At 52.4% G+C, this 27,646-nt stretch overlaps 1 protein-coding gene and 1 long non-coding RNA gene across 3 annotated transcripts; one reads left to right on the top strand and one right to left on the bottom strand.

The window, feature by feature from the left end:
- Positions 1 to 1,167: 1,167 nt before the first annotated feature.
- Col8a2 (collagen type VIII alpha 2 chain) lies at positions 1,168 to 27,068 on the bottom strand. Of its 2 annotated transcripts, none has more exons than XM_034503019.2 (4): positions 26,926 to 27,068; positions 17,706 to 17,751; positions 5,622 to 5,815; positions 1,168 to 5,072 (listed from the first exon to the last, which is right to left on the bottom strand). In XM_034503019.2, exons 3-4 carry the CDS (start codon positions 5,800 to 5,802, stop codon positions 3,154 to 3,156), a joined length of 2,100 nt encoding a protein of 699 aa, XP_034358910.1. In that variant the 5' UTR covers positions 5,803 to 5,815; positions 17,706 to 17,751; positions 26,926 to 27,068; the 3' UTR covers positions 1,168 to 3,153. The 2 variants fall into 2 exon arrangements, with proteins under 2 accessions (XP_034358910.1, XP_076790315.1); XM_076934200.1 differs by lacking the exon at positions 26,926 to 27,068 and adding an exon at positions 26,688 to 26,819.
- Positions 13,118 to 17,425, top strand: LOC143442347 (uncharacterized). The gene is made up of 4 exons (XR_013110451.1): positions 13,118 to 13,558; positions 13,791 to 13,995; positions 16,933 to 17,036; positions 17,291 to 17,425. It is a non-coding gene; the product is annotated as an uncharacterized LOC143442347 (long non-coding RNA).
- Positions 27,069 to 27,646: the final 578 nt, after the last annotated feature.

Consider the following 27,646-nt stretch of genomic DNA (forward strand, 5'->3'; position numbering starts at 1 on the left):
TTGTCCAGTACTGGGACCCAAGGCAGTAGCTGCTGTGTTGTGGACCGTCTTCCATCTCCAACCAGGAAGGGCAGAGTAGGCATGATCACACAGTGTTGTCCAGGCACGTGGGTGAATGCTTTGCCTGAGACATTGGGTAGAAACAGATTTACTGTTCTTCCTCAAACAGCCCAGGCCTAGCTGAACCAGGAAGAGGGACCCTATATGAGGTACAGTGCACCCACCTTTGATAAGGATGGGTATCATCCTAGGTGGACATCCCAGGTGTATCCCAAGGATGTGTTAACATGCTTCCTGTATCTTGAGGCCCAGGATGAAGGCCTTGGTCTGCAAGGAAGATTTGTGCAGCATCTATTATAAAGGACAGTTGAAACTGGGCATAGTGGTGCATGCCTTTAATCCTGGCACTCAGGAGGCAGAAGCAGGCAGATCTCTGGGTTCAAGGCCATCCTAGTCTATAGAGCCAGGTCCAGGACAGCCAGAGCTACATAGTTAGACTCTGTCTCCAAAACAAACAAACAAAACCAACAACAAAAGAAGACAGTTGAAAAGACCTCTCCACAAACCATGAGGATGCTCTACCAGGGTTAGTAAGGGGACAAGTTTGTGCAGTTAGCTCAGTGGTTGGTCTGAGGTTCCATGACTGTCAGGCAGTTGGCTTTAAGCCAAGCTGAGATTCTCAGGGTAGACAGATAGCAGGACTTGGCTTTTATCGGGTCTGATGTCCCAGATCTTCAGAGCCAAAGACAAGAGCATGCTGCTCCTGATACAGCAATCAGGCACTTGTGTGCAACACCCTTGACCCTGTCCTCGGCACTGGGCACAAACCCTCCTTGGGGAGACCAGAGACTGACAGTTTCATTCATAATTTGTATCAGATGCTGTAACTTGGCCCTTGGGATCCTCAGCCAACTGTCATGCTCCACTGCTCCTGAGAGCTTACAGGAATGTTCCAGCAAAGTTCAATCCGGCTCCAGACACTGCCCTTCTTTGGTTTCATAGAATGCCTCTGAGTTTGCCTGGTAGCACTGAGGCAGCAGCGACGGAGAAGGCAGTGGTTCTAACGGCCCTCAGGAGCCTGAGTGAGAAGCTGTAAGGGAGGTAATCCTCAAGGGATGCACCCGGATGCCCTTGAAACATGTCCGTAATGAGGCCAGAGTCAGACCATGTGTTTCTACAACAGGTTTTATTGGGGGTGGTCAGTAACAGTACTGTAATTTTCAAAAAGAAATCCCATTTTCTCTGATTCCCTGGTGCATTTTCCCTGAACCTGACATGGGGTATGTGGGAAGTAGAGAGGAACATCCTATACCAGGTTAGAAATGAAATCCAGGGTGGAAAAACCTTAATCTTAAAAAAAAAAAAAAAAAGCCAAAATACAAAAATGCACAAGGTAAGTGTAGTTGTCATTATTAAAGCCTGACGTTGTTTGTCAAAGCTGGTCAGTGACACCTACAGCTCCAGTCCAGATATTTCAGAATCCTTTCTTAAAGGCTTTTTTAAAGGGTGGGGTCTGGCAGCTCTGCCCTGAGCCAGCTTTCAGGGCTTCCTCTGGGAGCTGACTCATCTCTGACCACCGGAACCCATCAGATTAGTGGCTTTGACCCGGTGAAGGAGGAGACTGGAAAAGCCCAACAGGGATGCTCTGAGACTCTAGCTGATTCTCTTGGGTGTGGCAAAAAAAAAGGACACAAAGTCCCAGGCAGAACTTTTTCTTACTGTTGCAGGCAGATCCCCACTTTGGAACCTTAAGTCTGCTAGGCTGCTTTGCAGTTGAAGGCCGGGAAGAAGGTTAGACCCTCATCCTCAGTCTGTCAGCATGGGCAGTTGAATGCGCCCAAATTGGAGCACGACCTGGATTGCCTGTTTGATGTTCCGGATTCACACTCGCACACTTGGTACAGTGGAGTGGGCTGACTAGGTGAGGGCTGAGGAACCACAGAGAAAGCAGTCACCCTTACATAGGCAAGAATGTCCACCATCCCCAAGCCTGCAGCACTGAGCCCAGCTGGGAAGCAAGCCCGCCTGTTTCCTGCAGGAGCGTCCTGATTAGTGAGGATGGTAGAAGCTTCTAGAGCCAGCTCATTCCAGTGGGGCCTGCTGGCATCCTTTCTTCCAGAGCCTTAGCCTCCTGGGCCCTAACACTGCTGAGAACAGGAAATTGAAAGCAGAGGGCGGAGAGAGAGGAAGTGCCCACAGATGAGCCCCTCTAGTAGACACTAAATACCCACAGCGTGGTTCTTATTAAGGAGAAACAGAACTCTTCACCCACAAGCATGTGTGCCTCTGTTCAGAGACCCCAACAAGAGGCGCTCTGCCTTGAAGACACTTAGTTTGGGGTTGCCAAGCATCCCCTAACAATCTGATAATGAGGGAATTACCCAACCCCCAGCAGGTGAGAGGAAAGAGGGAGGGGCATCATGTTTGCTCGATCATCAGTCCTGGTTGCCTCATCTCAGCCCGAGGCTGTCCACCCTCATGCTGAAGAGTCAGAACCAATGGCAATAGCCAGGGAAACAGAAGAGTGACCAGCTTGCCCCTGATCCATGTCCCCTCACAGATCTCCACAGATGGCTGGCTGCTTCAGGAGTCTTCCAGAGGCCAGGAGCAAGGGCCATACAACTGTCCCTGCTGGGACTGGTCTGAGCTCACATCACTCCAGGCGTCCACCATCCATATCAACTGCCTCCATGGTCCCCCATTCCCTTCTTCCTTTCTCCCAAAAGGAAACAAAAACCTCAGAGAACCTAATGTATCGCATGCTGGTGCTGGAGGCTCCTGGGGAGCTGGAAGAGACCCAGGGAACACAGGAAGCCCTGGACACATTCCATGCCATCTAAGGCCAAGAGGAACGTCCTCTCTCCCAGCGGCTTCCAGGACTCACGAGGGGGCCAGGCTGAGTGCTCTGGGGTGCTGCCTGCAGACCAGGCAGGTCCAGAACAGGAGTACAACCCCCACAGTGCACCTGGGGGAAAGGAAATTAGGCCAACCTCTTCCAGAAACAACTTCAGCCTACAGAAAGCAGGTCAGTCTTCTCGGGCCAAGGCCGCCACCGCCTCTGTTCAGCTTTTTCTCCAATGGAGATCTCTGTAACTGGAAAGGTCTCTCTATTGCTAAAGAGGAGGAGGCCAGGGCAGCAGGGCCCCCCACGGGTTATGTGGGACAGAGCAAGAATCCTGAGAAGGAAGAATGAATGTACTCGGTGGAGTAGAGGCCATTGGCCTGGTCTGAGGGCATCTGCACCCACACCTGGTCGTTGGGCCGCAGCTGAAGGACAGCCCCTCCGGAGGCCTGGTCCAGATAGCCCTTCTTGTATTCGTCGTACGTGTAGGTGGCGGGTACGTTGTTCTTGTACAGGGCTACCCACACATTGGTGCCCTTGACATGCACGTGGTAAGCAAAGTAGTAGACGCCTCCCACGGGGCAGGTAAAAATACCAGTGGCTGGGTTGTAGCCGCTGTGGCCATTGTAGAGAGTCCGGTCAAACCTAACTGGCATGCCTGAGGCAGGGAAGGGGGAGGTGAGCACAGCGGTAAAGGCTGGAGTGGCGTGGGCTGACAGCTCACCAAGCCCAAACTGTGGCTTGCCCCCTTTGCCCAGTACAGCCCCCTCCACGCCACCATTGGGCAGATGCAAGCCTGCGATACCAGTCTCGTCCAAGGCTCCGGGAGCACCAGGAGGCCCAGGAGGCCCAGGGGGCCCAGGAGGACCTGTGAGCCCTGGGGAGCCGGGGATTCCAGGAGGCCCTATAGGACCAGCAGAGCCGGGCTCCCCCACTTTTCCCTCTCCAGGAGGCCCTGGAAGGCCTGGTTCACCCTTCAGGCCTGGCAGACCCTGGGGCCCAATAGGGCCAGCTGGACCCTGGAGTCCTGGGATTCCAGAGGGACCCCTCAAGCCAGGCTGCCCAGGAAGCCCCAAGTCACCTTTCTGTCCTAGGGCTCCTGCTACCCCTGGCCCTCCAGGGCGACCTGTAAAACCTGGCTCACCCTTGGGTCCAGTTGGTCCAGGGGGTCCATGGGCCCCAGGAAGTCCCCTCTCACCAGGGAGCCCAGGCTTTCCAGTCAGGCCATTAGGCCCTTGGTCACCTCGAATGCCAGGCACTCCTGGGGGACCTCCAGGTCCTACCTCTCCCTTTAACCCAGGGGGCCCACGTCTACCAGGAAGTCCTGCAGATCCAGGAAGGCCAGGTGGACCCCCAAGTCCCTGTGGACCCTGCTCCCCTGGCTCCCCATCCTCTCCTGGCTCACCTCTGTCTCCTAAGAGCCCTGGGGCCCCAACTGGGCCCCTGTCTCCCTTAGGTCCTGGTTTTCCTGGCATCCCATAGCCAACAGGGCCTATCAGGCCAGGGGGACCCCGGAGCCCTGGCTCCCCTTTAGCCCCAGCAGGACCCTGTGGCCCTGGCACCCCTGCTGTGCCTGGTATCCCCACACCATCTACCCCAGGGGGGCCTTTTGGACCCACAGCTCCTGGCTCTCCCCTAGAGCCTGGAACCCCAGGGGGCCCAGAATCACCTTTGTCTCCAGGGGCTCCTGGTATCCCATCTAAACCTGGTTTGCCCAAGCCAGCTGGACCAGGCAGCCCAGGGGGCCCAGGAGCACCTGCCTGTCCAGGGGCCCCAGGCAGCCCTGGTTGGCCCACTCCATTATCCCCTTTGAGGCCCCTGTCTCCTCGGGGTCCAGGCTCTCCCTGGGGTCCTGGCTCCCCCCTAAATCCTGGAGGCCCTGGAGCCCCTTGGGCACCTGGTTTTCCAGGGACAGTAATACCTGAAGGACCGGGAAGGCCAGGGGGTCCTGGGGGCCCCCGGAGGCCCTGGTCCCCTCGTATCCCTGGCTCCCCCCGTAGCCCTGGCTGCCCTGGTGGTCCAACCTTGCCTGGGAGCCCTGGGGGACCAGCTTTGCCCATCCGGGAGAAGCCAGGGGGGCCAGCAGGGCCTGGCTGTCCATGGACCCCAGGTTTTCCAGTCCCTGGCTTTCCCGGGAAGCCAGGAGGCCCAGGAGGACCCCGAGGTCCCGGCTTCCCAGGGGGTCCTGGCTCTCCTTTCAAGTCCATTGGTAGCATCGGTAGAGGCATTTCTGAAAGAGAGAGAAGGGGACAGTCAGGGACCTGGACAATGGAAGCTGGATACTTTGTCTATCCATTCCCCCATGACAATGTGGAGAGCAGTGTGGAGGGACAGGCTTTGTATCTGCTTATAGAGCACACTCCCAGAGATGTGCCTCCATAATAGAAGGAGTCCAGAGCTGTTCAGTTGCTATCCTGGGAGCACTGCAGGAGTCCTCATCCAGGGCTCCCTGTACCCAACCTCCCAGCCAGGCTTTGCCCAATAAACTTAGAATTTATGGCTGCAAGACCTGATGACCATCCTACCAGCAGGTGGCGCCAGTAGCCGGCATTACAGACCAGTCAAGCTGCCTCATTCCCTATCAACCTTCCCGCCCGGCCTCACCCCATATGAAAACCACCTTCATCAGCCAGCCACAGCCAGTTTCCCTCTAAAGCTGAGAATAAATGGAGGAGGGGAGATCTCAGCTGGACACTGAGCAGCTGTGGTCTGGAGGGTCTGGAGGGATTTAGGGAGCAGGGGAGTGGCCTTAGGTATGGTTGAGTAGGGAGGCTCTCACCCAAGTACTGGCCTTTGCCCTCTCGGAAAGGCGGTCCCACTGGTCCTTTCTGCATGGGCTGCACATACTTTACCGGGGCATAGCCAGCTGCGCCCCCAGCTCCGCCGCCAGAAGACAGTCTTGGCCCACACCCCAACAGCAACAACAGCAGCGAAGGCAAGGGCATCAGAGCCCCCTGCATGGTGTCCGTGTTGCTGCAGGGAGAAGGAGGAAGGCTGTCACCAAACCAGCCACCAGGAACACGGACTCAGATTCGTTGATGTTCAAAAGCAAATCTCAAAGTCACTGGTCTGTATATAGTGTCTGCTAAACCTCTTCCAAACCTGACCAGTCTCCCCCAGCCGAGTATCGGCAACCAGATAGAACCTTCTGAGAACCAGCTCGACCCCAGCACATCCCTTGCTAAAGCAAACCTTTTCAGCTTTCTGTCAAGTCCCACCTACCACCGGGGCTCTTCGGAGATGTAAACTCTCATCTCAACACGGGCATAGTGGTATCACTGCCAACCCGAGTATCTAGGTGGTACAGGGAGGCAGGTCTGGGGCTTGACTTGGATCCTTGTGAGTCCTCATCACACTGACGTCCTTCTGGACTCCATACTGCCAGAAGCCAGTGCCTTACCTTGAGCCCCACGTTCCCGTCCTCTCCCTGCAACCTTTACTGTCACCCAGGACTCCTTAGAGGACAGCTCCCAGGCCTCAGTTCTACCTTCTATTTATCCTTCAAGTCCCTTACCTCCAAAATGCCTTCTGACAGCCACACAGCCCTTCAAGTCCCAGCTATCTACAGCGCTTAGCTGAGCTCAGAGAACAAGGCCTGGGTTCTGCCAGCTTAAATACTATACTCACCATAGGAGTTTGGGCAAATATAACAGGGTAACATATCTATGCAAATCTTATAATGCAAATGTTCCTGACATTACATTATCCATAACAGCCCAAATAAAGGCAAGCGTAACTGGGAGGCTAGAACGCTATGCACGCTCTCCACACAATACACTACCTTTTTTTTTTTAATGCCTTTTAAATTACATTTTGCTTATTTATTTGAGGGAGGGGCACATGTGAGCGTGGCAGTCAGCGGACAACTTGCATGAATAGGTTCTTTCCTTCCACCACGCAGATCCCAGGGATCAAATTCAAGTCATAAGGCTTTGCAGCAAGCGCCCTTACCTGCTGAGCCATTTTGTGTGCCCAAAAAAATGCTTTTAAAAACTGGGTATAGGACTGGAGAGATGGCTCAGAGGTTAAGAACACAGAGGACCTGGGTTCAATTCCCAGCACCCACATCTGTCTCACATCTGTCTATAACTTCAGGTCCAGGGGATCTGACACCTTCACACAGACATACATGCTGGCAAAACACCAATGAACATAAATAAATTTAAAAAACAACAACAACTGGGCATAGAGGCTGGGTAGATGGCTGACTACTTCAGAGCACTGATTGCCCTTCCAGATAACCTGGGTTCTATTCCACACGTCAGCTTACAACCCTCTGTAACCCCATGCAGATGACAGAAAGTGGTTTTTTGTTTGTTTGTTTGTTTGTTTGTTTGTTTCTCTGTGTAGCCCTGGCTGTCCTAGAATTTAGTATGTAGACCAGGCTGGCCTCAGCAGATATCTGCCTGCCTCTGTTTCCTGAGTGCTGGGATTAAAGGTGTGTCCCACTACTGCCCAGCTTCACAAATTCTTTCTTTTTTTGGAAAGATTTATTTATTTATTATGTATACAGCATTCTGCCTGCATGTATGCCTGCATGCCAGAAGAGAGTGCCAGATCTGTCATTATAGATGGTTATGGGACACCATGGTGTTTTGCCTGTGTGTATGGCTGTGTGAAGGTGTCAGATCCCCTGGACCTGGAGTTACAGACAGATGTGAGACAGATGTGGGTGCTCGGAATTGAACTCCAGACCTCTGGAAGAGCAGTCAGTGCTCTTAACCACTGAGCCATCTCTCCAGCCCATTTCACAAATTCTTTTCATTTTCCCAATCAAAACAGCTGCCCAATGCCTTCAGGAAGAGGTCTCAAGTCATGGGCTCGGTACCCAAGTCTCTCCCAGCTTCCTTCCTTATCTCCATCTCCCCTGCCCTGGCTCAGGACCAATCCTAGCACTTGGGTCAAGTCCTTCCAGCTAGGTCTGCTCCCCATGCCTACCCACCCCATCTCCCTCCCCTAGCTGCAGGTATTCTGAAACCCTCCCTCCCTTTTTGTTTTGTTTTTGAGAAAGTCTCACTGTGTAGTTCTATTTGGCCCAGAACTACATAGACCAGGCTGGCCTCTTGCTTCTTCTTGCTGAGGTTACAGCTGCATGACAGCACACTGGGCTGCCCCTCCTCCTCTTCCTCCTCCTCCTTCTTCTGACAGGTCTCATGTAATCCAAGATAGTGCAAACTTGGTAGACAACCGAGGATGACTTAGAACTCCCAACCCCTGCCCCTACCTGCCTGGTACTGAGATGACAGGTGTGACCCACTGAACTCAGTTTTATGAGGTGCTAGAGATTGTACCCAGGGCTTTACACATGCCAAGCAAGGACTTTACCAGCTGAGACACATTCCCAACCTAAAGACGTGATCTTTTCCAAGAGTATGTCCTTAAGAGAAGTCACTGTCACAAAACAGCTACCAGCAGAAACAGCATCAGGAAAGAATACATAAGGACACTCTTCCCAAAGATACTCCCTTGGAACAGAAGATAAATGAGGTAACTGCGGGGGCTGGAGAGATGACTCAGCAGTTAGGAGCACTGGCTGATCTTCCACAGGACACAGGTTGATTCTCAGCACCTACACTGTGGCTCACACCATCTGAAACTCCAGTTCCAGGGGATATGGTGCCCTTTTCTGGCCACTGTGGGCGCTGCACACACATGGTGCACAGACACATGCAGGCAGAACACACACAGACACATGAAATAATAAATCATGTCTTAAAATGTTTAAACTTAAAAAAATGGCCAGGTGAAGGGAGGTAGTGCACACCTTTAATCCCAACACTGGGGAAGCAGAGACAGGAGGATCTCTATGAGTTTGAGGACAGCCTTGAACCATACAGTGATCCAGAACAGGCAGGACAGGTAAGGCTACACAGAATAACCCTGTCTCAAAAAACAAAAAAAAAAAGTTAAAATCATTCATGGCTATGTGTCTAACAACTTCCCCTGGCTTCTGCATGTGTGCTCGTACACACACACACACACACACACACACACACACACACACACACATTAAAAAGAAAGTGGCACACATTTTCTGTTCAGTAAATATGTTGAATTAAAAACAGGCATCAGAATACTGACATGGAGGGTGACATCCAGTGTGTGGGCTCAGGATCAAACCCAGGGCCTCATGTGTGGTTAACCAACTGAGTTACACCACAGCTCTGAATCCAGTTCTTTTAAATGCTTAGATCAGGCGGTCCATAGAGACAGGAAGTAGATCAGGGGTTGTTGAGGACTGAAGGAAGGAGAAACGGGGAGTGATTCTCACAGATGTGGCCTTCTACATAGGGGTAATGAAATGTTTGAAAATTGATTGTGAGCTGGGATTGGTGGCACAGACTATAATCCCAGCTAAAGTTGGTCTGGGGCTAGCAGGATGGCTCAGTGGTCAGCACTGGCTGCTCTTCCAGAGGACCCAGGCTTGACTCTGTCCACTCAGGGCACACATTGGCTTGAAAACACTTATAACTCCAGTTCTAGGGGATCCAACCCCCTCTTCTGGCCACTGCTAGTATCAGGCCGTGCTAATATGAATATACAGGTAGGAAAACACCTGTACATAGAAAATTAAATTAAATGAAAACTTAAGCTTGGCATGGAGACATACATCTTTAGTCCTGGCACTCAGGAGTCAGAAACAAGCAGATTCCTGTGAGTTCGAGGCCAGCCTGGTTTATGTAGTGAGTTTCAGGTCAGTAAGGACTATATAGTGAGACTATGTCTTAAAAATAATACACTGCACATTCATTGTTTTTGAGGCCCGGGTCCCATGTATCTCAAGCTGGTGTTAAACTCACTACATTAGCTGAGCGTGACCTTGAACTTCCGATCTTCCCAACTCCACCTCCTGAGTGCTGGGACTGCAGGTGTGAGCCACTGTGCCTGGTTTACTCAGTACTAGAGATGAAAGCCAGGACTCCTTCCATTCTAAGCAGTGTTTCTGCCACCTGAGCCATAGATCCAACCCTGTACTGTACATTTAAAGAGATACATGAATTACATATCAATAGGCTGTCGGGTTTTTTTGGAAGGGAGATGCTTGGTTTTTTTTTTTTTTTTTTTTTTTTTTTTTTTTTGGTGTGGGGTTCATTGTTTGTTTATTTGCTTTGTTTTTGTTCTTTTGGGTTTTTTTTTTTTTTTTAAACAAGATCTCTTTGTGGCCCTGGCAATCCTGGAACTCACTGATCTGATCCAGTGGAGATAGCATGTTTCTCTTGCATCTCTACTCTGGGCTCCACAGAGCCCGAGGAAGCAAAGCCCTCTGTGATGCAGGGCTGCAGCTCTCATCCCTCTCATCTCTCTCAACAAGGACTGCAGGGAAGGTCCATGGAGCCACTGCCCAGCTCCCAGGTTCAAATCTCAGCTCCACTACTTACCAGCTCTGTCCCTGAGCCTTGGCCTGACAGTAACACCTGTCACTGGGGTTCCTGTGTGTCAAAGTCAAGGTGATTTTCTCACAAAGCCCACTGAGTTCATGTAAAGGTCACCCTTGAGCTGAGATGTGGAAAGAGACTCTTAGGGTTAGGGTACAGCTCAGGGTTAGGGGATCCTTAGCAGAGGGAGGAGGAAGGGGAAAAGGAAGAAGGGAAGAGGGAGAGAGGTGTGAGAGATGCTTACTTACACTATAAAAGTCTTGCTCAGAAGCTGAGGCCTCATTAGGAACCTTCCCCAGCACACGCCACCTGTCTTATTGGCTGTGACTTGATGCCAAGACTGGCTGAGCCTGCAGTGTACAGGTCTGGCTGAGCCTGCAGTGTACAGGGTCTGGCTGAGCCTACAATGTACAGGTCTGGCTGAGCCTGCAGTGTACAGGGTTTGGCTGAGCCTGCAGTGTACAAGGTCTGGCTGAGCCTGCAGTGTACAAGTTGGGCTATATTTTGTTGTGTTTTTGTTTTTTCTTCTCCTTTTTAAAAGTTCTTTTTCTTCTTTTTATAAGATTTACTTATGCTTATGAGTTCTGTGTCTGCATATACACCTGCATGCCAAAAGAAGACATCAGATCCCATTACAGATGGTTGGGAGCCACCATGTAGTTGCTGGGATTTGAACTCAGGACCTTTGGAAGAGCAGCCAATGCTCTTAACCACTGAGCCAGCTCCATGTGGGTTTTGTGGTTGTTGTTTGTTTGTTTGTTTGTTTGTTTTTTCAAGATATAGTTTCTCTGCGTAGCTCTTACTATCCTGGAACTCATTCTATAGACCAGGCTGGCCTCAAATCCATCTGCCTCCCTAGTGCTAGGATCAAAGGTGTGCGACACCACCACCTGACCAGGTCTGGCTTTATTAGATGCTGATGGTGAATCAGACCAAAAACTGTCCTAACAGTTCACATATAACCTTCACTACAGCCTATGGGAATGCTATTGTGGTCTAGAGAAGAGGAAATGGGTTGAAAGTCCTCACTAACAGGCTACAGGCAGAACCTAAACCTGGGCAGGGGAGCCCGGTTCCCGCCACTACCTCCTCATCTCTCCTGAGCAGGCAGGGCAGGGTCCTCTTGAATCATCTATCTGAGCTGGAATATCCTAGATGGGCTATACATCGATGTCTAGACCTAGAGTGTTCTGTCTGGTGGGTAGGCGGGGTGGGGAGCAGGGGGAGCGGACCAAGCGTCCAGTGGGTACCAGAGGAAGCCAAGATGGCTCCTGGCTCACTTTAGGTCAGGGCCTAAAGGTCACGACATCATCAGAGGGAGACCTAGGACAGACCTGGCTCTGGAAAGACCCAACCTGTTTCTTACACATGGTTAGGGTTAATGGAGGAGTGAACCAGGAAGGCACCCAAGCAGGCATGCTACCAAAGGAAACGTCCCACTGCCACCCAGGAGCAGGGCCATCACCCAGAGCTAATGCAAGCTTGAGTTCTGCGGAGTGGAGTATGGGGTCTTACAGGAAGGGACTTGGACCACTCCCCATAGCTCCTACCTAGCATGTCCATTCTACCTGACACTGTTGTGTGTGTGTGTGTGTGTGTGTGTGTGTGTGTGTGTGTGTGTAAGAGAGAGGGAGGGGAGAGCCAGCTAGAGGGGAGGGCCAGGTGGAGAGAGATGTCAGGGACCAGGCCTGATACTAGGTATATGTTTGAAGAGTAAGGGAAGCAATAGCCCATAAATGTCCGACATGGCCTAAATGTTTTTTGCTCAAATATATATATTATTGTGGCCTTTTCCATGAGGAAGGGCCTGTCTGCAGATTTGGAGACAGAGGCTCAGAGAAGCACAGTGATGCTTGCAAAAGCTTGGGGGACAGCGATGACAGGGCTAGGACAGAGACCTGTGACAAACCAAAGCTGTAACCACTAAGATTTCTTGCCATGGGAGCTTGGAACATTCCAAGGGTCAGGCCAGGCAGCAAAGCATAGAATGGCAAGAAAAAAAAGGGCTTTCAGCCAGGCTGGGCACAAGGCTAGGGAGTGGAGGCTGAGCCTCTTCAGGGCTGAAAAAAAAAAAAAAAAAGAGCCAATGACCTAGAGGTGGCACTGTGTGGGACTGTGTGCCAGGCCCGGGGACTCTGTGGCCTTGGTTCGGCTCCACCTGGATAACTCCCACTTATTCTGGCATGCTGGGGACGCCCAGTCCATTGGCTGCCTCACACAGCCTCTGTCTGTGGAACCAGGATTGGCTCTTATGTCCTGGTTTAACACTCCTGTTCTTCCTGTCCCCACAAGGCCAAGCTGGCACACAGCGAGGCTCCACGATGAGTGACCAGCTCAATTCACTGTCAGAATTAAAGGATGAAGCTAGACATGGTGGCACACACCTGTAGCTTGGGGGTGGAGGGAGAGGCAGAGGCAGGAAGAGCACAGAAATGTCTCGGTCATACTTCACTGCTTGGCAAATATGAGGCCAGACTACCTCAATCCATCAATCACTAAGACCACAACAACTCGCTCCAACATTTCCCCGGTGACTACTTGAAGAGTGTCTCTGCACCGACTAGTCTCGCTCCAGAAGTGTGGAGCAAAGGGACAATTCATCTGCTACTCCTTCCGCCAGCAGGGATGGTTGGCCAAGCTGGTGTGTGTGTGTGTGTGTGTGTGTGTGTCAAAGATCAGGAGGAGAGTACAAAGGCTCCAGCCAGCTCTGCCCATGACTGGCTGTGTGGCCTTAGGCAAGCCAACACCATCTCTGGTGACCTCTCCAGAGGTGTGGACTGATCAAGGTCAGGGATGGCAGGGGAGCGGAGCCTCGGAGGTGGGACGCGTTCAGGAGACGCTGATTCAGTGGATTGCGCCCAGGCGGCGGCGGGACAGACGCGGTGTTTGGACAGCTGCAAGTCCTTAACGGGGATTTCCCCCCTTTTCAACAAATCGCCGTAAAACACCATTTCGTCCAAGTCAGCGTTTTGGGGCAGCCTGGCCTTCTCCCAGAGGCGGAGGAGACTGGCTGGAAGCGGGCGCCCCAGGGCGTCCAGACCCAGGTGGGAGGAGGAGGAGGCACTGGCCGACCCCTCCCTTCCCCGAACCCCTCCGCAGGGTCCCACCCCAGGTGTGTCCCCGCTCCATCACCCGACCCCACCCCCCAACCCTGACCGAGCCGTCTGGTCGGTGGTGTCGAGGGGCCCGGAGACAGGGCGCGTGGTGAGGCTGCTGTGACCCCGCCCCGGGGTGGGAACGGGTGGAACCCGACCCGAGCAGAATCCAGGCCCCAGCACCCCAGACGGCGACTCCACGAACAGCGGCGGGGAGGCGCGGCGGCCGGTCCGCCAAACCACAGGTATGCTGTGAGCCGCTTCCTGTGGTGCAGACTTTTGCAGAGCCCCTGGCCGGTGCCTGGTCCCCACTCCCCAGCCTCTTCCCCCCTCTCTCTGGTGTCTCAAGGCTCTGTCTTCCCTCACCTGTCAGGTGAGTGTAGTTCCTAACCCTCCTAAAGCTTGGCTTCCCAGCACAGCTACTTAGACTGGGGGGATACTAGCCGGCCAAGTGACTTAACCTGTCTGAACCTCCAGCGTCCTCGGCAAAAAGATCAACGTGAGATCGTGGGAGCCACCAGACCCTCCAGGTGTGCTGCTTTGTCTGTCCTTCATGGCCAAGAACTCCTTCCTTCAATGCAGCCGCAAACCCTCCGGATAAAAAGTGACATCCTACCCCCATCCAAAGCAAAAGTCTTAAGGAATGAAGTCTGCATGTTCTGCCCTTCTAGACCTTTCCTTGGTTAGTGGAGAGAGAACATTGGGCAGGTTTATCTGTAGGGGCTGCTGAAGACAACTGAGCTAAGAATTCAGGGGTGAGCAGAGGACAGGACCCAGCCGAGGCTCAGGCCCTCAGCCTCCACCGCAAACTCTAAGCCCCTCCCTGTTCCTGAGTCCTGGAAAGAAAGGTGGTGAAGGGCAGACTTCGCCCCCGGGGGATCAGTGTGGATGCCTCCTGTGTGGCGTCCAGCCTCTTGCCCCACAAGTGCACAGTCCAGACTTATCCCTGCCTGACCCCAGGTTGGGGTCACCCTCTTCCTCTGCCCGGCCTTCCCACACACTGCTTCAGGCTCAGGGTCTCTGGATTGTACACGTAGTTCCAGGACACAGGGAGCTGTGTCCCCAGATCATGTTCCATCACTGTGTACTGGCGCAGTCTCCAGTCTCCACCACCCCCCCTCCCGCACATAGGCCCGGCCTTCCCACATGGCTGTCATTTCCTCCCAACTTCCTTTCCCCCCTGTAACCCAGGTGCCCAGGATAAAAGTCTGAACATCATCGCTGGCCCTTTCTTCCTTATATGGTAATGCAGACTGTACGCCCCCTACAATGCTTTGGCAGGGTTTCCCTATACATAGCCGCAACTACACATAACAACCCTATTCCATTCCCTTCGAGCCGCAGATCCAGTCCTGTGGACTTTCTCCTCTAGCCCTCCCTATGAGTTCTACCGATTCCCCACAGCCTCCACCCGGATAGAGACATTATACTCCAAACTACGGCACAGCCAGGTGGTGGTCTAGCACGCCTTTATTCCCAGTACTTAGGAGGCAGAGGCAGGCAGATCTCTGAGTTCTAGGGCAGCCTGGTCTACAGAATGAATTCCAGGGTAGCTAGGGCTACACAGAGGAACCCTACCTTGAAAAAAAAATCAAACAAGCAAACAGTCCAGAGGCTGGTACAATCCAGACACTCCATAAAGGTTTGATAAATGACCTTGCTGAGGGCACAGGGGATGTAGCTCAGTGGTTAGTGGGTTTGTACGGCATGCACAAAACCCTGGGTGTGTGGTGGCAAACACCTATGATTTCAGAACGTGGGAGGTGGAGACAGGAGACTCTGAAGTTCAAGGTCATCCTTGAATACATAGTGAGTTCAAGAGACTAGGCTGACCTACATGAGACCCTGTTTCCAAAAAATTTTTTTGTGTGTGCATGCCTGTGTATGTGTGCACACGTGTGTTTGCTAAAGCCCACAAGACAGCCACAGGACCCTTTCACTCCGCCTCCACTTTTAACCTGTTATCCTCCACATTTTAAAAAATGTTTTACCTATTTATTTTATGTATTTGAGTTCTGTAGCTGTCTTCAGACACACCAGAAGAGGCCATCAGATCCCATTACAGATGGTTGTGAGCCACCGTGTGGTTGCTGGGAATCGAACTCAGGACCTCTGGAAGGGCAGTCAGTGCTCTTAACCACTAAGCCATCTCTCCAACTCCCACATTTTCTATATGGACTTCAACAACACTTCTCAAACCATAGCCTGTACCAGGTCATCAGGATGGATGTAGCTGGTGTAGACCCGACATCTGCATCTTGCCAAGCTTCTAGGCTACGCTGTTGAGTCCCGACAGTGGACCACCTGTTACCACAGCTTTGCCCATGGCTCCTGCTGGCTCTGGGTTCTCTGTTGGCTCCTAGCACTCACAGGCTACATCTCTTGTTCTTCCTTTCACATGGCTTCTGGAGGATGCACAGAGAAAGTCCACTGATGTTCTGAACTATCACTAAGGTCCTACTGTGGGGACATACTTTGTGTCTAAGAGCTGGAGAGGGGCCCAGTTAAGTCCTCTTTCATGACTTCTTCATGTCTCAGCATCTGTCTCTTCTACTCAGACCTCTGTGTCTCCGTCCCCATCTTCACTGCCTATGCAAGTGACTCTCTCAACCCTCTCCCATGCCCTTGTGACAAACTGAGGTGTCTATCCCCTGAGTGAGGTCCAGCTCTGGCAAATTGTGAGCTGCTGGTTAGGTAACAAGATCTTCTGCAAGGTCAGTGTGGACAGCCCATACCTGTGCATGCTGAATTCAGCTCTGTGTCTGCCTCCCTGGATGAGGTCTGGCAAGAAACTGGAGGTTGGGGGTCTACTGGATCTCTCTGGTTCAGCCCCCTAGTTTAAGTGTGTGGGTAAGGGTTATCCTAAAGCTTTGGGGCTGCCTGGAACCGCATCACCCCGGTGGCTGTGAGCTCAAGAGTACCCCTCTGCTTGGTGACTGTTCCACCAAGCTGCAGTTCCACTCAACGCTGCCAGTGACCCACACCTGGTGCACAGGGGACTGCAGCTTAGGAAACAGCGCTGGAAGGAGACTGGAGGGAGACATCAGGGTCATATGTTGGCAGAATGACTCAAACGATGGGCAGAGCGCATGTCCCAGCATGTCCCATCAGGAAAGGGGAAGGCTGTGTAATCTCTGAAGGGAGGAAGCCACCTAGTGGCACTAGGATACTGGAACTACCTACAGAGGAAAGCCTGGTCTTGTGAGTAGAGCTGGCTTATCCACCTTGGGGATAAGACAAGCCCTCCACAGCCCTGGGTGCCCTCAACTTCATACCCACCTTCCCGTAGTTGCCTATGGGACCCTCTCTGCCTGCAACGTCCATTCTCCCTTTCTCTTCCAAACAAACTTTTCATTCAAAGCCCCTCCTGAGTGCCTCTTCCTCCAAGCAGCCTTCCCAACCTCCTCCTCACATACCCCACCTCAGCCCTCTCTTCCATATCACTCAACAAGTACTCAAGAAAGCCTGCACCTGGGGCTCCAGGGCTGGCTCTGACCAGGCCACCCTCCACAGGGGCCCAGTCCTAGGGAGTCCGATCAGGAACTGGTCTCTGTTGCTCTTCCTGGTTCCTCAGGCCTGGGCCAACAGAAAGCTAGCCAAATGCCCTCCCTTCTTACAGGTGACTACATTTAATGCCAGGCCCTGGCCTCTGCCCATGTGAGTCTAGACACCTGCTACCCCCTGGAGAAACATCTCATCGCCACCAAACTTCCAGCCAGGGAGGTAAGAATGTCCAGGCTGGGACAGATGGCCCACAGCCACCGCACCCTCAAGCAGGTAGCCAAGAAAGCTGGCTCCTTCCATCGGGGCCTATGGCCTCAGCCGGTGCCACTCTGTACTAGCTTCCAGCAGAGCTCTTGAGCCTCTGACCAAAAACAGACTGGAGGGTCTCCAGACCCAGCCACCCAGCCTCTGCCTGGCAGTCCGGACCTCCTCAGCCTCCATCCAGCTCTTCGCCTTCTGGTTCCCATTTGCAGCCTTTTCCGGAGCGCCACCCTCGGCCGCTGTCGCTCCAGCCGGCCAAGATTCCTGGGCCTCGCGGCTTCCCTGCGTGGTGGCGGCAGCGGCAACGGGAGAGGCTGCGTTGGGCAGGGAGGGAGCCGGCGGGAGTGTGGCCAGCCCACTGCACTCAGGCGGGGCCAAGCAAACACGGCCGCGCCAGGGAGCGAGGCGAGATAGTTCACAAATGAGAAAAAGCTGCTTCCGACTTGGGCCGGGATTTTACAGCACAAGGAGCTGAGGTCGCCTGCAGGAGAAGCGGGCGGCACGGGCACCCTGCGCCTGGGAGGGAAGGGCCGCTACTGCCACCGGAGCAAGTGAGTTTACAGGACGATGAGCTACTGCTCTTCCAAGCCTTGGATGTCAGAAATCCCCGCCCCAGATCTAGCTTACCTTTGTCAGGTGGGCGGGGCCACGAACGTCCTGGGAGAGGCAGAACCTGGGGATAAATGACAGGAGCAGTCAGCCACCCGCGGCTAGTCATGGCACCTGACCAGGAGTCCAGCAGGCCCCCTCCTCAGCCCGAGGTCCCCTGCTGTCAGGCAGTGCCACATTCAACCCCTTTTCTTCTTATTCTATGCTCTTAGTGACAGTTCTGGTTTGAGGCACTGCGGACCTGTTCTGGCCATCTCAGGTCTCTACATTAGGACTGGCTGGTGGTGACCCCTACGATGGAGAAGTGGTCATCTAGGGAACTGACTTCTCCACCCCTGCCCTGGAGAAGCAGGGAGCATCAGTTCAAAAAGCCATCACCACAGGATTGACCCTCGAATCTCAGTACTCACATAGATCTCTGTGAGTTCGAGGCTAGCCTGATCTACATACTAAGACCGGTCTCAAATAAAAAATCTCCTACTGCCCCAACACACACAATTGGCTAAGATTCCTGGGCTGTAGAAGCCCAGAGAAGCACACACGGTCCCTCCAATCCCCAATGAGCTTCCTCTAGAATGCTTTATGGAAGAAGGAACATTCAAGCTGAATTCTGAAAGATGAATAGTAATCTGAGCAGCAGATGAGGGGAGTAAAGGGATTTCAGGCTGTAGGAAACTGCTTGGGAAATTCTGGGATGGTTTAGAAGTCCTTGGAGTTGGAGACCAGCAGGAACCGAGAGAGTATGGCATCAGGAAGACAAGCTTTGGAAGTCACACTTGCCTTCACTAGAAATCAACGGGGAGCCATTTAAGGCAGTGGAGTGGGAGGTAGGAGTAGCCCGAGCTTTGGATGGTGGAGCTCCCAGTTGTGCCTCAACTAAACATGGTACCAGCTTCTGTCAAAAGCCCTAGCTCAAGGCTCAGGATGTAAGGTAGTTGGGAGAGTGCTTGCCTAATGCCCACAAGGCACTTGGTTCTATCCCCAGTACTGCATTAGTCTGATACGGTGCCTGATACATGCCTGTCATCCCAGCGCTTGCAAGGTGGAAACAATAGAATCAGGTCATCTTCATCCACACTGTGAGTTCAAGGCCAGCTGGGGCTACATGAGACTTTGTCTCAAAATACTTGTTTAAAAAAAAAATATATATATATATATATATATATATATATATATATGTATGTAGGTAGAGAAGTTGAGGGCCATTGTCCAGACCCAGACATGACTTCTGAGTGGATAAAGAGGGGACACCCAGCCAGCCCACCTGGCAGGAAAAAGGAGGCTTCGTCACTCTCTCCCCCAGCTGCTTACTTGCCTCTGCCCGATCCCATGGAAACTCTGACAGTCTGGCCTTCTCTGCGGCTGCACAAACAGCCTGATGCCAAAGCCGTGGCTCCTGGCCGGCCCTCCACCTTGCTGAGCCCTGAACACCCTGGCTACAGTAAACACCAGAACCCCAGCAGAGATCGCTTTCTGAGCTCCTGACCTGGCTGCTCAGGCCAGGATGGGCAGTCTGTACCCCTCAATACAAACCTCCTGCTGTCCACCAGCTCCTCCCCACTGGGCATGGGGGGAGGTGGGGCATTTGATCTAAGCTGGATCTGAATCTTGGCTACCAACATGAATTGAGTTGTTTGGAGGTGAGGACTGGCCATCCAGGCCAGGAGAACTAAAGGTATGGTGTGTGGCACAATCGTGAACATACACAAGGGACAATGGGGGATTAAAAAATCTAGGGAGATAGGGTAGTGCTCAGGGGCCAAGCGTAAGACTGGTTTCAATCCCCAGGACCACCACACACACATGTACACATACACAAACTAGTGTTGAGAATTCAGTTCCGTTGTTAGTGTTTGCCTAACTCAAAAGCTTCGAACTCAATCCCCAGCACTCGATACACCACATAAGCTCAGTGTGCTAACACATATCTGTAATCCCTGGTCTTAAGAGGTAGAAGCCAGAGGATCAGAAATTCACACAGTTCAAGGCCAAGTGGTCTTAACCACTGAGCCAAAGACCCCCTCCCTTTAAATCTTTGCTCGTGCACACACATAGTACACACCCGTGCTTGAGGTCAAAGGGCAACTTGGAGGGATTGATTCTCTCTTTCCACCCTGGTTTCTGGGAGCCAAACTCAGGTCACTGGGCTTGTACTGCAACCATTTGTACCTGCTAAACCATTTTTGCCAGCCTGGGCTTTGAACAGGTGACTTTACTTGAGAGGCTGCCTGGGTCCAGCTGAGGAAGGCCTTGAGTGTCAGGGTCAGAGACCTGGATCCAGCCCATGCTTGTCTAATAACTGTCTAAATCCCAAGAACATCCAGCATGCACAATGAAACAAATAATAAACCTTAAATCCATACTATGCACAGAACAGCACTGGCCACATCCCAGGCATAACTTTAAAAACATTTTTTATTACATTTTTTTTATTATTGTGAGGGAGGGCCATGCATGCCTCAGCTCACCAATGTGCAGTTCAAAAATAATTTTCTTTCTTTTTTTCTTTTTTTTTTTTTAAGATAAGGTTTCTCTGTCTATCTCTGGCTGTCCTGAAACTCACTCTGTAGACCAGGCTGGCCTCGAACTCAAGAGATCCACCTGCCTCTGCCTCCCAAGTGCTGGGATTAAAGGTGTGCGCCACCACACCTGGTGTTAAGACATAATTTTCAAGAGTCGTTTTTCTCCTTCCACCATCTGTGTCTTGATTTCAAACTCAGGTCCCCAGGCTTGGAGAAGAGGACCCTGACTAGGCTATTTCACCTTCCCTTAACCCCCACCCTCAGCAAACTTTTACCACCTCCCCCTGCCTTGCAAGACTGGAACTCCTGTCCAGTTTTCTTGAGGAGGAGCATGGAGGGCCAGAGGAGCCATATCCACTCTCCAAGGTCTACCTTGAAGAAGGCAGGTCTGGCCAGTCCTTACGTGGCCACAACCCCCATACTTGGGCTTCCTACAGATTAGGATCATGTTCGCCAAATCCACTGTACCCCACCCACACTGCCATGCCACCTCAACCCAGATAACACAACTATAGACAGACAACCCTGGGCACAGAGTGGACAGCCTCTACTGAGGGCCTCGGGAGTCCCCTCCAGAGATTCTACAGTGTAGGGAGCGGGGTGGATGGGTGCACCAGGGCCCTGCCTGAACTTTCTTCAATGTGGCTCTGTTCTCAATGCCCTAATTCTCCCCCTCTTCCTCTGGTGACATCTCCTCTTTGCACAGATAAATCCTACAACAGATACGAAGAGGGACAATCCTTATCCCTACCAAGAAGCTTCTAAAAGGTGCCAAGTCCTCAAGTGGGCTAGCCTGGTGTCAGGCCCAGCTCTCACCATAGCATTCCAAACACAGGCCCTGAGGATTTCCAAGAGCCTGGGAAGAAAGCTCAGCAGGGTGGTGCTCGCTGGAGAATCGTCCATTGCCAGCCCCCCTGTGGGCAGGGCGGGGCTACATTCCCAATTTAAACATTTTTGTTTTAGATTTATTTATTTCTGTATGAATGTTTTGCCTGGAGGTATGTATGCACACCACCTGCATGTCTGGTGCCCACAGAAGCCAGATGAGGGAGTTTGGGCCTGAGTTATGGTGAGTAGCCCCCATGCTTTTTCTGGAAACCGAATCTAGGTTTCTTGCAAGAACAGCAAGTGCCCTTAACAACTGAGCCCTCTCTCCAGATCCAAGAGTCTTATTTTCTTATTTTTTTTTAAATCATGGGTTCAAGAACCACTCAAGAGCGTGTGTGTGTGTGTGTGTGTGTGTGTGTGTGAGAGAGAGAGAGAGAGAGAGAGAGAGAGAGAGAGAGAGAGAGAGAGAGTGTGTGTGTGGTTTTATTCTGTTTAGTTTGAGATAGAGTCTTCTTAACCCAGCTGGCTTCCAACTCAGTTGTAGCCAAGGATGACCTTGAACTCCTGTTCTTTCTGCCTGACAAACCAGGCAGCAGAAGCTGACTTTTTTGGTTATCTGTTTCTTTGTTTTGAGGCAGGGTCTTGCTATAAAGCCCACACTGTGTTGGGCGCAATACAATCCTCCTGTGTCAGCACAGGGGAGTATATTACACACCTTTTTTTTTTTTTTTTAAATATTCATTTATTTATTAAGGGGAAAGGGTTGTGGGTGCCATTGGGCCAGTGTGGAGGTCAGAGGACAGCTTTGGGGAGTCGGTTCTCTCCGTCCACCATGAGGGTCTTGTGTGTTGACTTCAGCTCATCAGTCTTGAGAGCAAGCACCTTTACCTGCCGAGCCATCTCTCTGGCTCCTTGAATGTATTCTTATGGCCTCACTAGCCAGCACCTTGACTCCTTCGTCAGTGATACGTAAACCGTCTCTGCTTCCTAGAACTTGTGTGAAGATCAGACATGCTATGCTTGCATACTGGACTCAGTAGGGAACTCAATACACCTCCAACTATAATTATTTAAAATGTCATCACCATGACACCTCCCAGCAGACATGTGAAGAATTCTAAACCCCACTTCACAGATGAAAAACTGAGGCACAGATGGGTCACTTGCCCAAGTTCACCAGCAAGACAGTAGAGGATGGTCCCAGAGCTTGGAGCCAAGCTGGCTAAGTCCAAAGCTGCTGATGACAGCCCTCCATCCTGTTCTGGAGTGTTCCTGGAGGGGGGTGTCTGCCACATCCCCTCAGCTCATCCCTACTTTGGCTAACCCCCAGGGTTTCCACCCCCCTCCCCAGTCCCTGCCGCCACTGCAGGAGGGGGCTCTGCATTCTCAGCTTAAGCATTGGATTTGCTGAGCTCTGGGAACTATGAAAAGAATGTTTGCCACGAACTAATAAGCTCGTGGTCGCCCATCAGGAGTGTGGCCTGGAGGGCCCACGCAAGCTTTGTAGCAGCCAGCGCAGTGGGAGAGACGGCGGCTAGACAGAAGGGAGAATTTCCTGGTCTTAAGGACTGGGATGCTGGAAGGGGTGGGTGCCAAAAAGTTGGCCTCAGCCAGGCGTGGTGGCTCACGCCTGAAATTCTATCTCTCAAGAGGCTAGGGCAGGAGGATGGTGAATTTATGGTCAGCCTAGGCTACACAAAGAGTTTCAGGCCAGCCCAAACTACATAAGGAGACTGGGGGATGGGGGAAGAAGAGAGTGGGCTTCTGGGAGCTTGCAGAGGAAAAATGGTTTCCCACCCCCCAGTTTCCAGCGTGAGCCAGTCCAGCATCACTGGCCCATCTCAGAAGCATAGCCACTGAGGTATCACAGCAGTCAGTCAGCACTGACAGGTGAGGCCAAGACCCTAGGCTCAGAGCCCTTGTTTGAAGGAACTGGTGTCCCTTACTGTTAGGTGTCCCTGCCAGGGACCATTAAGATATTAAAAAACCCAGCCCTCTCTGTGCCAAACTCTCCCCAAGGGCCTGATCTTCTGATATTTACTGTTTCCTCTCTGGGAAAAAAAAAATGTGTTACAGAGATGTGTGGCAAGCTGAAGATGCTGACAGTTGTACACTCCTTTCCCAAAGTGAAGAGAATCAGGCAAATGAGAAGGACCAGAGGTGGGTGTCATCACAAAGCTGGCTGGAATCCCAGCCCTGTACTCAGCAAGCGCGCTAACTACTGACCTACCCTGCTATGTTTGATGAGATATGGATCCCCGCCTTGTACTATTCCTACAGTATTAAAAACATGTAAACAGAGGGCCTAATGAACAATAAATCCACATCAAACTCTTAACTGTTATACTCTCTCAAAGAGACAGCAAAAGGAATTGAAATTACAGGGTCCCTGGGCTGGAGGGATGGTGCAGTGGTTAAGAGCACTAGCTGCTCTTCCAGAGGACCCGAGTTCAATTCCCAGGACCCACATGGTGGCTACTGTCTGTGATTCAAGTCTCATGGGATCTACTATCCACGTCTGGCTTCCAAGGGCACTGTGTGCATGTGGTGCACAGACATACATTCAGGCAAAAATTCATACAATAAATAAAATCTGTTAAAAATAAAGAAAAAATTAGAGAGCTTAAGGTAGTTTGATGAAGTCCCCTCCACCCCAGGTCCCTGACAGGCCTGTGAGAGAAGGCTGCTTCCTGCTTTCTCTCACTTCTGCCTCTGGTTGCTATGTGACCCCAGATTATCCCTCCTAAATCTCTAATCCCATCCCTAGATGGCCAATAATGCTGGCCTGGCTCTCCCCATAAGGTGTTCACCAGCTCCCTGGCCCCTACCCCGAGGCCTCTCTAAGAACAGGCATACCCATCCATCCCCATGGGAATGGTTAATCTCCCATTCAAAGCTCCCAAACAATCTGGATGAAAGAGGTCAGTTCTTCTATGCTCCATGATCCAACCAGGGAGGTGGTGGGTATACTGTTCAGGAAGTTCTGGGAGCTACTTGTATGACAAAGGTACCTGGGACCACCCCTCCCTCTCCTTTCAAAAGCTTAAAAAATAGTCCCGGAAAGGAATTTTGCCAATAGGGAAACTGAGGAGCAGAGGCAGGCAGTGCCAGGGCCTTGCATATGCTCTCTTCACTGGAGAGCTTCTGTCTATACCCTCCTACTCTGGAAATGACCAGAGAACAGAGAGGTCTAAACTTCTCTCTCAGAGAGCATGGCTCCCCTGGCTCATATCTGTGTGTGTGTGTGTGTGTGTGTGTGTGTGTGCGCGCCTGCGCACACTTTCTGGCCTTTTAGGCGCATCCCGACTTCTGTACACACTCAGTGCCTTTTAGAGACAACCCCCAACTCATGGCCATACCCAGTTCCAGTCCCCAAACATTATAGTTTATGAGACTGGAAGTCGATCTCATGTCTCCTATAAGGACAGTGCAAAGCTCCAGCCTGGCCTCTATGGATCCCATAAGCAGATGAGTGTATGCTTTGCTTTTCTCTTCTCTTCTCTTCTTTTCTTGGGTTTTTTGTTTTCGTTTGGTTTTCAGAGCTGAGGACCGAACCCAGGGCCTTGCGCTTGCTAGGCAAGTGCTCTATCACTGAGCTAAATCCCCAACCCCCTTTTCTTTCTTTCTTTCTTTCTTTCTTTCTTTCTTTCTTTCTTTCTCTCTCTCTCTCTCTCTCTCTCTCTCTCTCTCTCTCTCTCTCTTTCTTTCTTTCTTTCTTTCTTTCTTTCTTTCTTTTTGAGATTGGGTTTCTCTGGGTATCCCTGGCTGTCCTGGAACTAGCTCTGTAGACCAGGCTGGCTTTGAACTCAAAAATCCGCCTGCCTCTGCCTCCTAAGTGCTGGGATTGCACTACCACCGTTCCTCCCCACCCCAAGATAACTCCATCTTCATCAACCCCTCTTCTCATTCCCATGGCAATCACTCACTTAGCTACCATCCCGTTCTCCTCACACTGTCTGGCCTCCTCCAAGATCTCCCTGTTTGGAAGATGAAGGGGTCCCCTTCATGTTTAGCACAGAACAGCCAGTCCCTCCCAGTTTGTACCAGTAGGCAGCTTACACCCAGATCTCTAGATATATAACCTAAGAACCCTGACTTCAAAACAGTATGGTCCCTCAACTCCCTACTGTATGACCCAACTAACAAAACTCTCATTATCATGGAAATCCTTGCAGAGTTACCAGTTACCTCTGCTCCTCCTCTCTTCATACTCGCAGCCCTGGATTCTGGTTTGCACAGTACCTCCCCTCCTTGTGTACCTCAACGGGCACCCAGAGCCCAAAGGTACACTCCATATGAGAGATGTTGGTGCCTCTGGCTTACCCACCCAACTCTGTAAGAGCCTCAGGACCTGCTCACTTGAGGCGCCACTTCCCTACAAAGAGGCCCTTGCCTGTTGCTGAGGTTCTGGAGTAAGCTTCAGGCCAGCAGGGCAGGGAAGTTGGACTCACATCCTTTGGTTTGGCTGGGGCCCAGAGCAGGGAAGCTGTGGGGTTTGGGGGCTTGGACTGACAGCCGCGTTTGGTATCTTTTCCCTCCCTCTTGCTAAGAGACACATTCCCTTCCCTCCTTTCTTTCCCTTCCTCTGGGCCAAAGTGGAAACGCTCATGCTCACTGGGGTAGACAAAGTGAAACCAGAGAGACCCTAGTGAGCATGGAGAGTGTGAACCGGTGTGTGTGTGTACAACTATCCTGTGGAAGGATGTCTGGCTGGACCACATGGAGCTTGCTGTGTGTCTGTTGGAGACCGCGTGTGCACATGCGTGTCATTGTTTTAGCATTTGTGGGAAGAGTGTGGTCCTGTGTGTCTAATGAGTCTCTACTTGGGGTGTGATTGTGTGTGACACCCAGAGGGAGGGAGCGTGGTTGTATGTGACTTATCTTTTTAGAGGGTTCTGTGTATCCGAGCTCAAGGGGAGGCTCACCAAGACTACCAGCTCTCTTTGTGACCCCCTGACTCCTCCCCGGGCCCGGTAAGGTTCTGCTATCTCTACGGAGAGACTCCATCTGCACACCCTCTAGCATCTTTGTCCTCCCCTCCCACAGCTTCTATGGCAGGCAAGTGAAGGAAGACTTCTGGGTACCCTGAAAGGTCAGATGCATTTCTGCCCGAGGAATCTAGGCTGTTCTCCCGGACAGAGTGTTTCTAGCAGATACTCTCACAGTCACCACACATACTCCAAGCAATCTCAGATCGGTCCGTTCTGGGTGCAACTCCAGAAGTCTTCTGGCTGATAGCTGTTCTCTACCTCGGAGCCTCCTGGGACCCGTGTGGTGGAGACACCAGAAAGCTATTCCAAGGACCTGGGACCAGAGCCACTTTTGGTCAGACACAACCCCCTCGATCCCTACAAGTCTCAATGGGAGCCGGAGTGGAGGGGTGCAGAGCCTCTGGGAGGGACATTCCTCAGAGCCTCAGTCTTCGGTGTCGGGTAGAGTTTGCCAGGTTACTCCAAATAGAAAGAACTTGGGGTAGAGACAGAAGACCCAAGTAACTTGGAGGTCGCCAGAGAATCAGAAATGGCAGAAAGATGGAGAGAGAAGATAAGGTACATGTTGAGTCTCCCTTTACCTCCCCCTCTCTCCTCAACCTCACCTCGAAGACAGTTTTTGCTATTCCCGTTTTTACAGGTGAAGTGAAGTGACATACCCGGAGCCACTGTCCAGTGTTGGAGAGGGAGGGAACAGGGGGCTCTCTCTTCCTTACGTCCAGGGGAAGGGTGAGCACCCCCTCATCCTCGGCCAAACCTCAGCACGAGTTGCCTGCAGGTCCTGTCCTCGCACTGGGGCCTGAGGCGCCGCACCCCGTCGGGGCTGGACACCTGGCTGCATCCGGCCCTCGGGGGGGCCCCCCCAGCCCAAACCCCCACAACGCTGTCCGCCTTTACCTGCAGGGCGGCCTCCGGGCGGCGCTCCGGCGCTCGAGGGCAACCCGGATGGCGCAGGCTCGGGGGCCGGGGCGTCGTCGGGGTCCGCGCCGCCAGAGCTCCGCGTCGCTCTGCCCGCTGCCCCGCGCCCCGGCCGAGTGGGCGGGCGGCGGGAGGGGCGCGGCGGGGCGGGGCCTCCGCCCTGCTCTTTCCACAGCCACAGCCAAGGGTGCGCGCCCCGCCCGCAGCGCAGCGGGCTAGCAGCCTCGGAGCTCCGCGGATCCCTGCCCTAGACGGCTGCAGGTCTAGGGAACACCGGCGCTGCAAAGAGGGTGGGGTGCACTGAGTGGTCGGTGGGGCACCATTTGTAAGGAATTCACTCCACACAAGATTAAAGACGTCCCCCAACAATGGTGACCTAGGTTGAGCCAGGAAGACCCGCGGGAGGGGGTGCGGGGGGTGGTGGTAGGAGAGGCGGTCTTGATGGTCTTGATGGTCCGTTGAGCTGAGCCAAACCGGTGTAGTTAACAAAGGCAGGCAAGGGCCTTACTGAAGTTGGTTAGATGTCACCTTTAGGGAAATGGGGAGCCATGGAAAACTCTGGAGTGAGCATATCTGTGCTTTGAAAGAGCCAGGTCACTGCTGCACAGATAACAGACAGGGTCACGGAAAGTCCTAGGATGGTCCAGATAGTTAGGCATGCAACTTGGAGGGAGGGCCATCCCTTAGAGGAGCTGCAGCA

Source organism: Arvicanthis niloticus, chromosome 5, assembly GCF_011762505.2.
Source record: "Arvicanthis niloticus isolate mArvNil1 chromosome 5, mArvNil1.pat.X, whole genome shotgun sequence".
Classification (NCBI taxonomy): Eukaryota; Metazoa; Chordata; class Mammalia; order Rodentia; family Muridae; genus Arvicanthis; species Arvicanthis niloticus.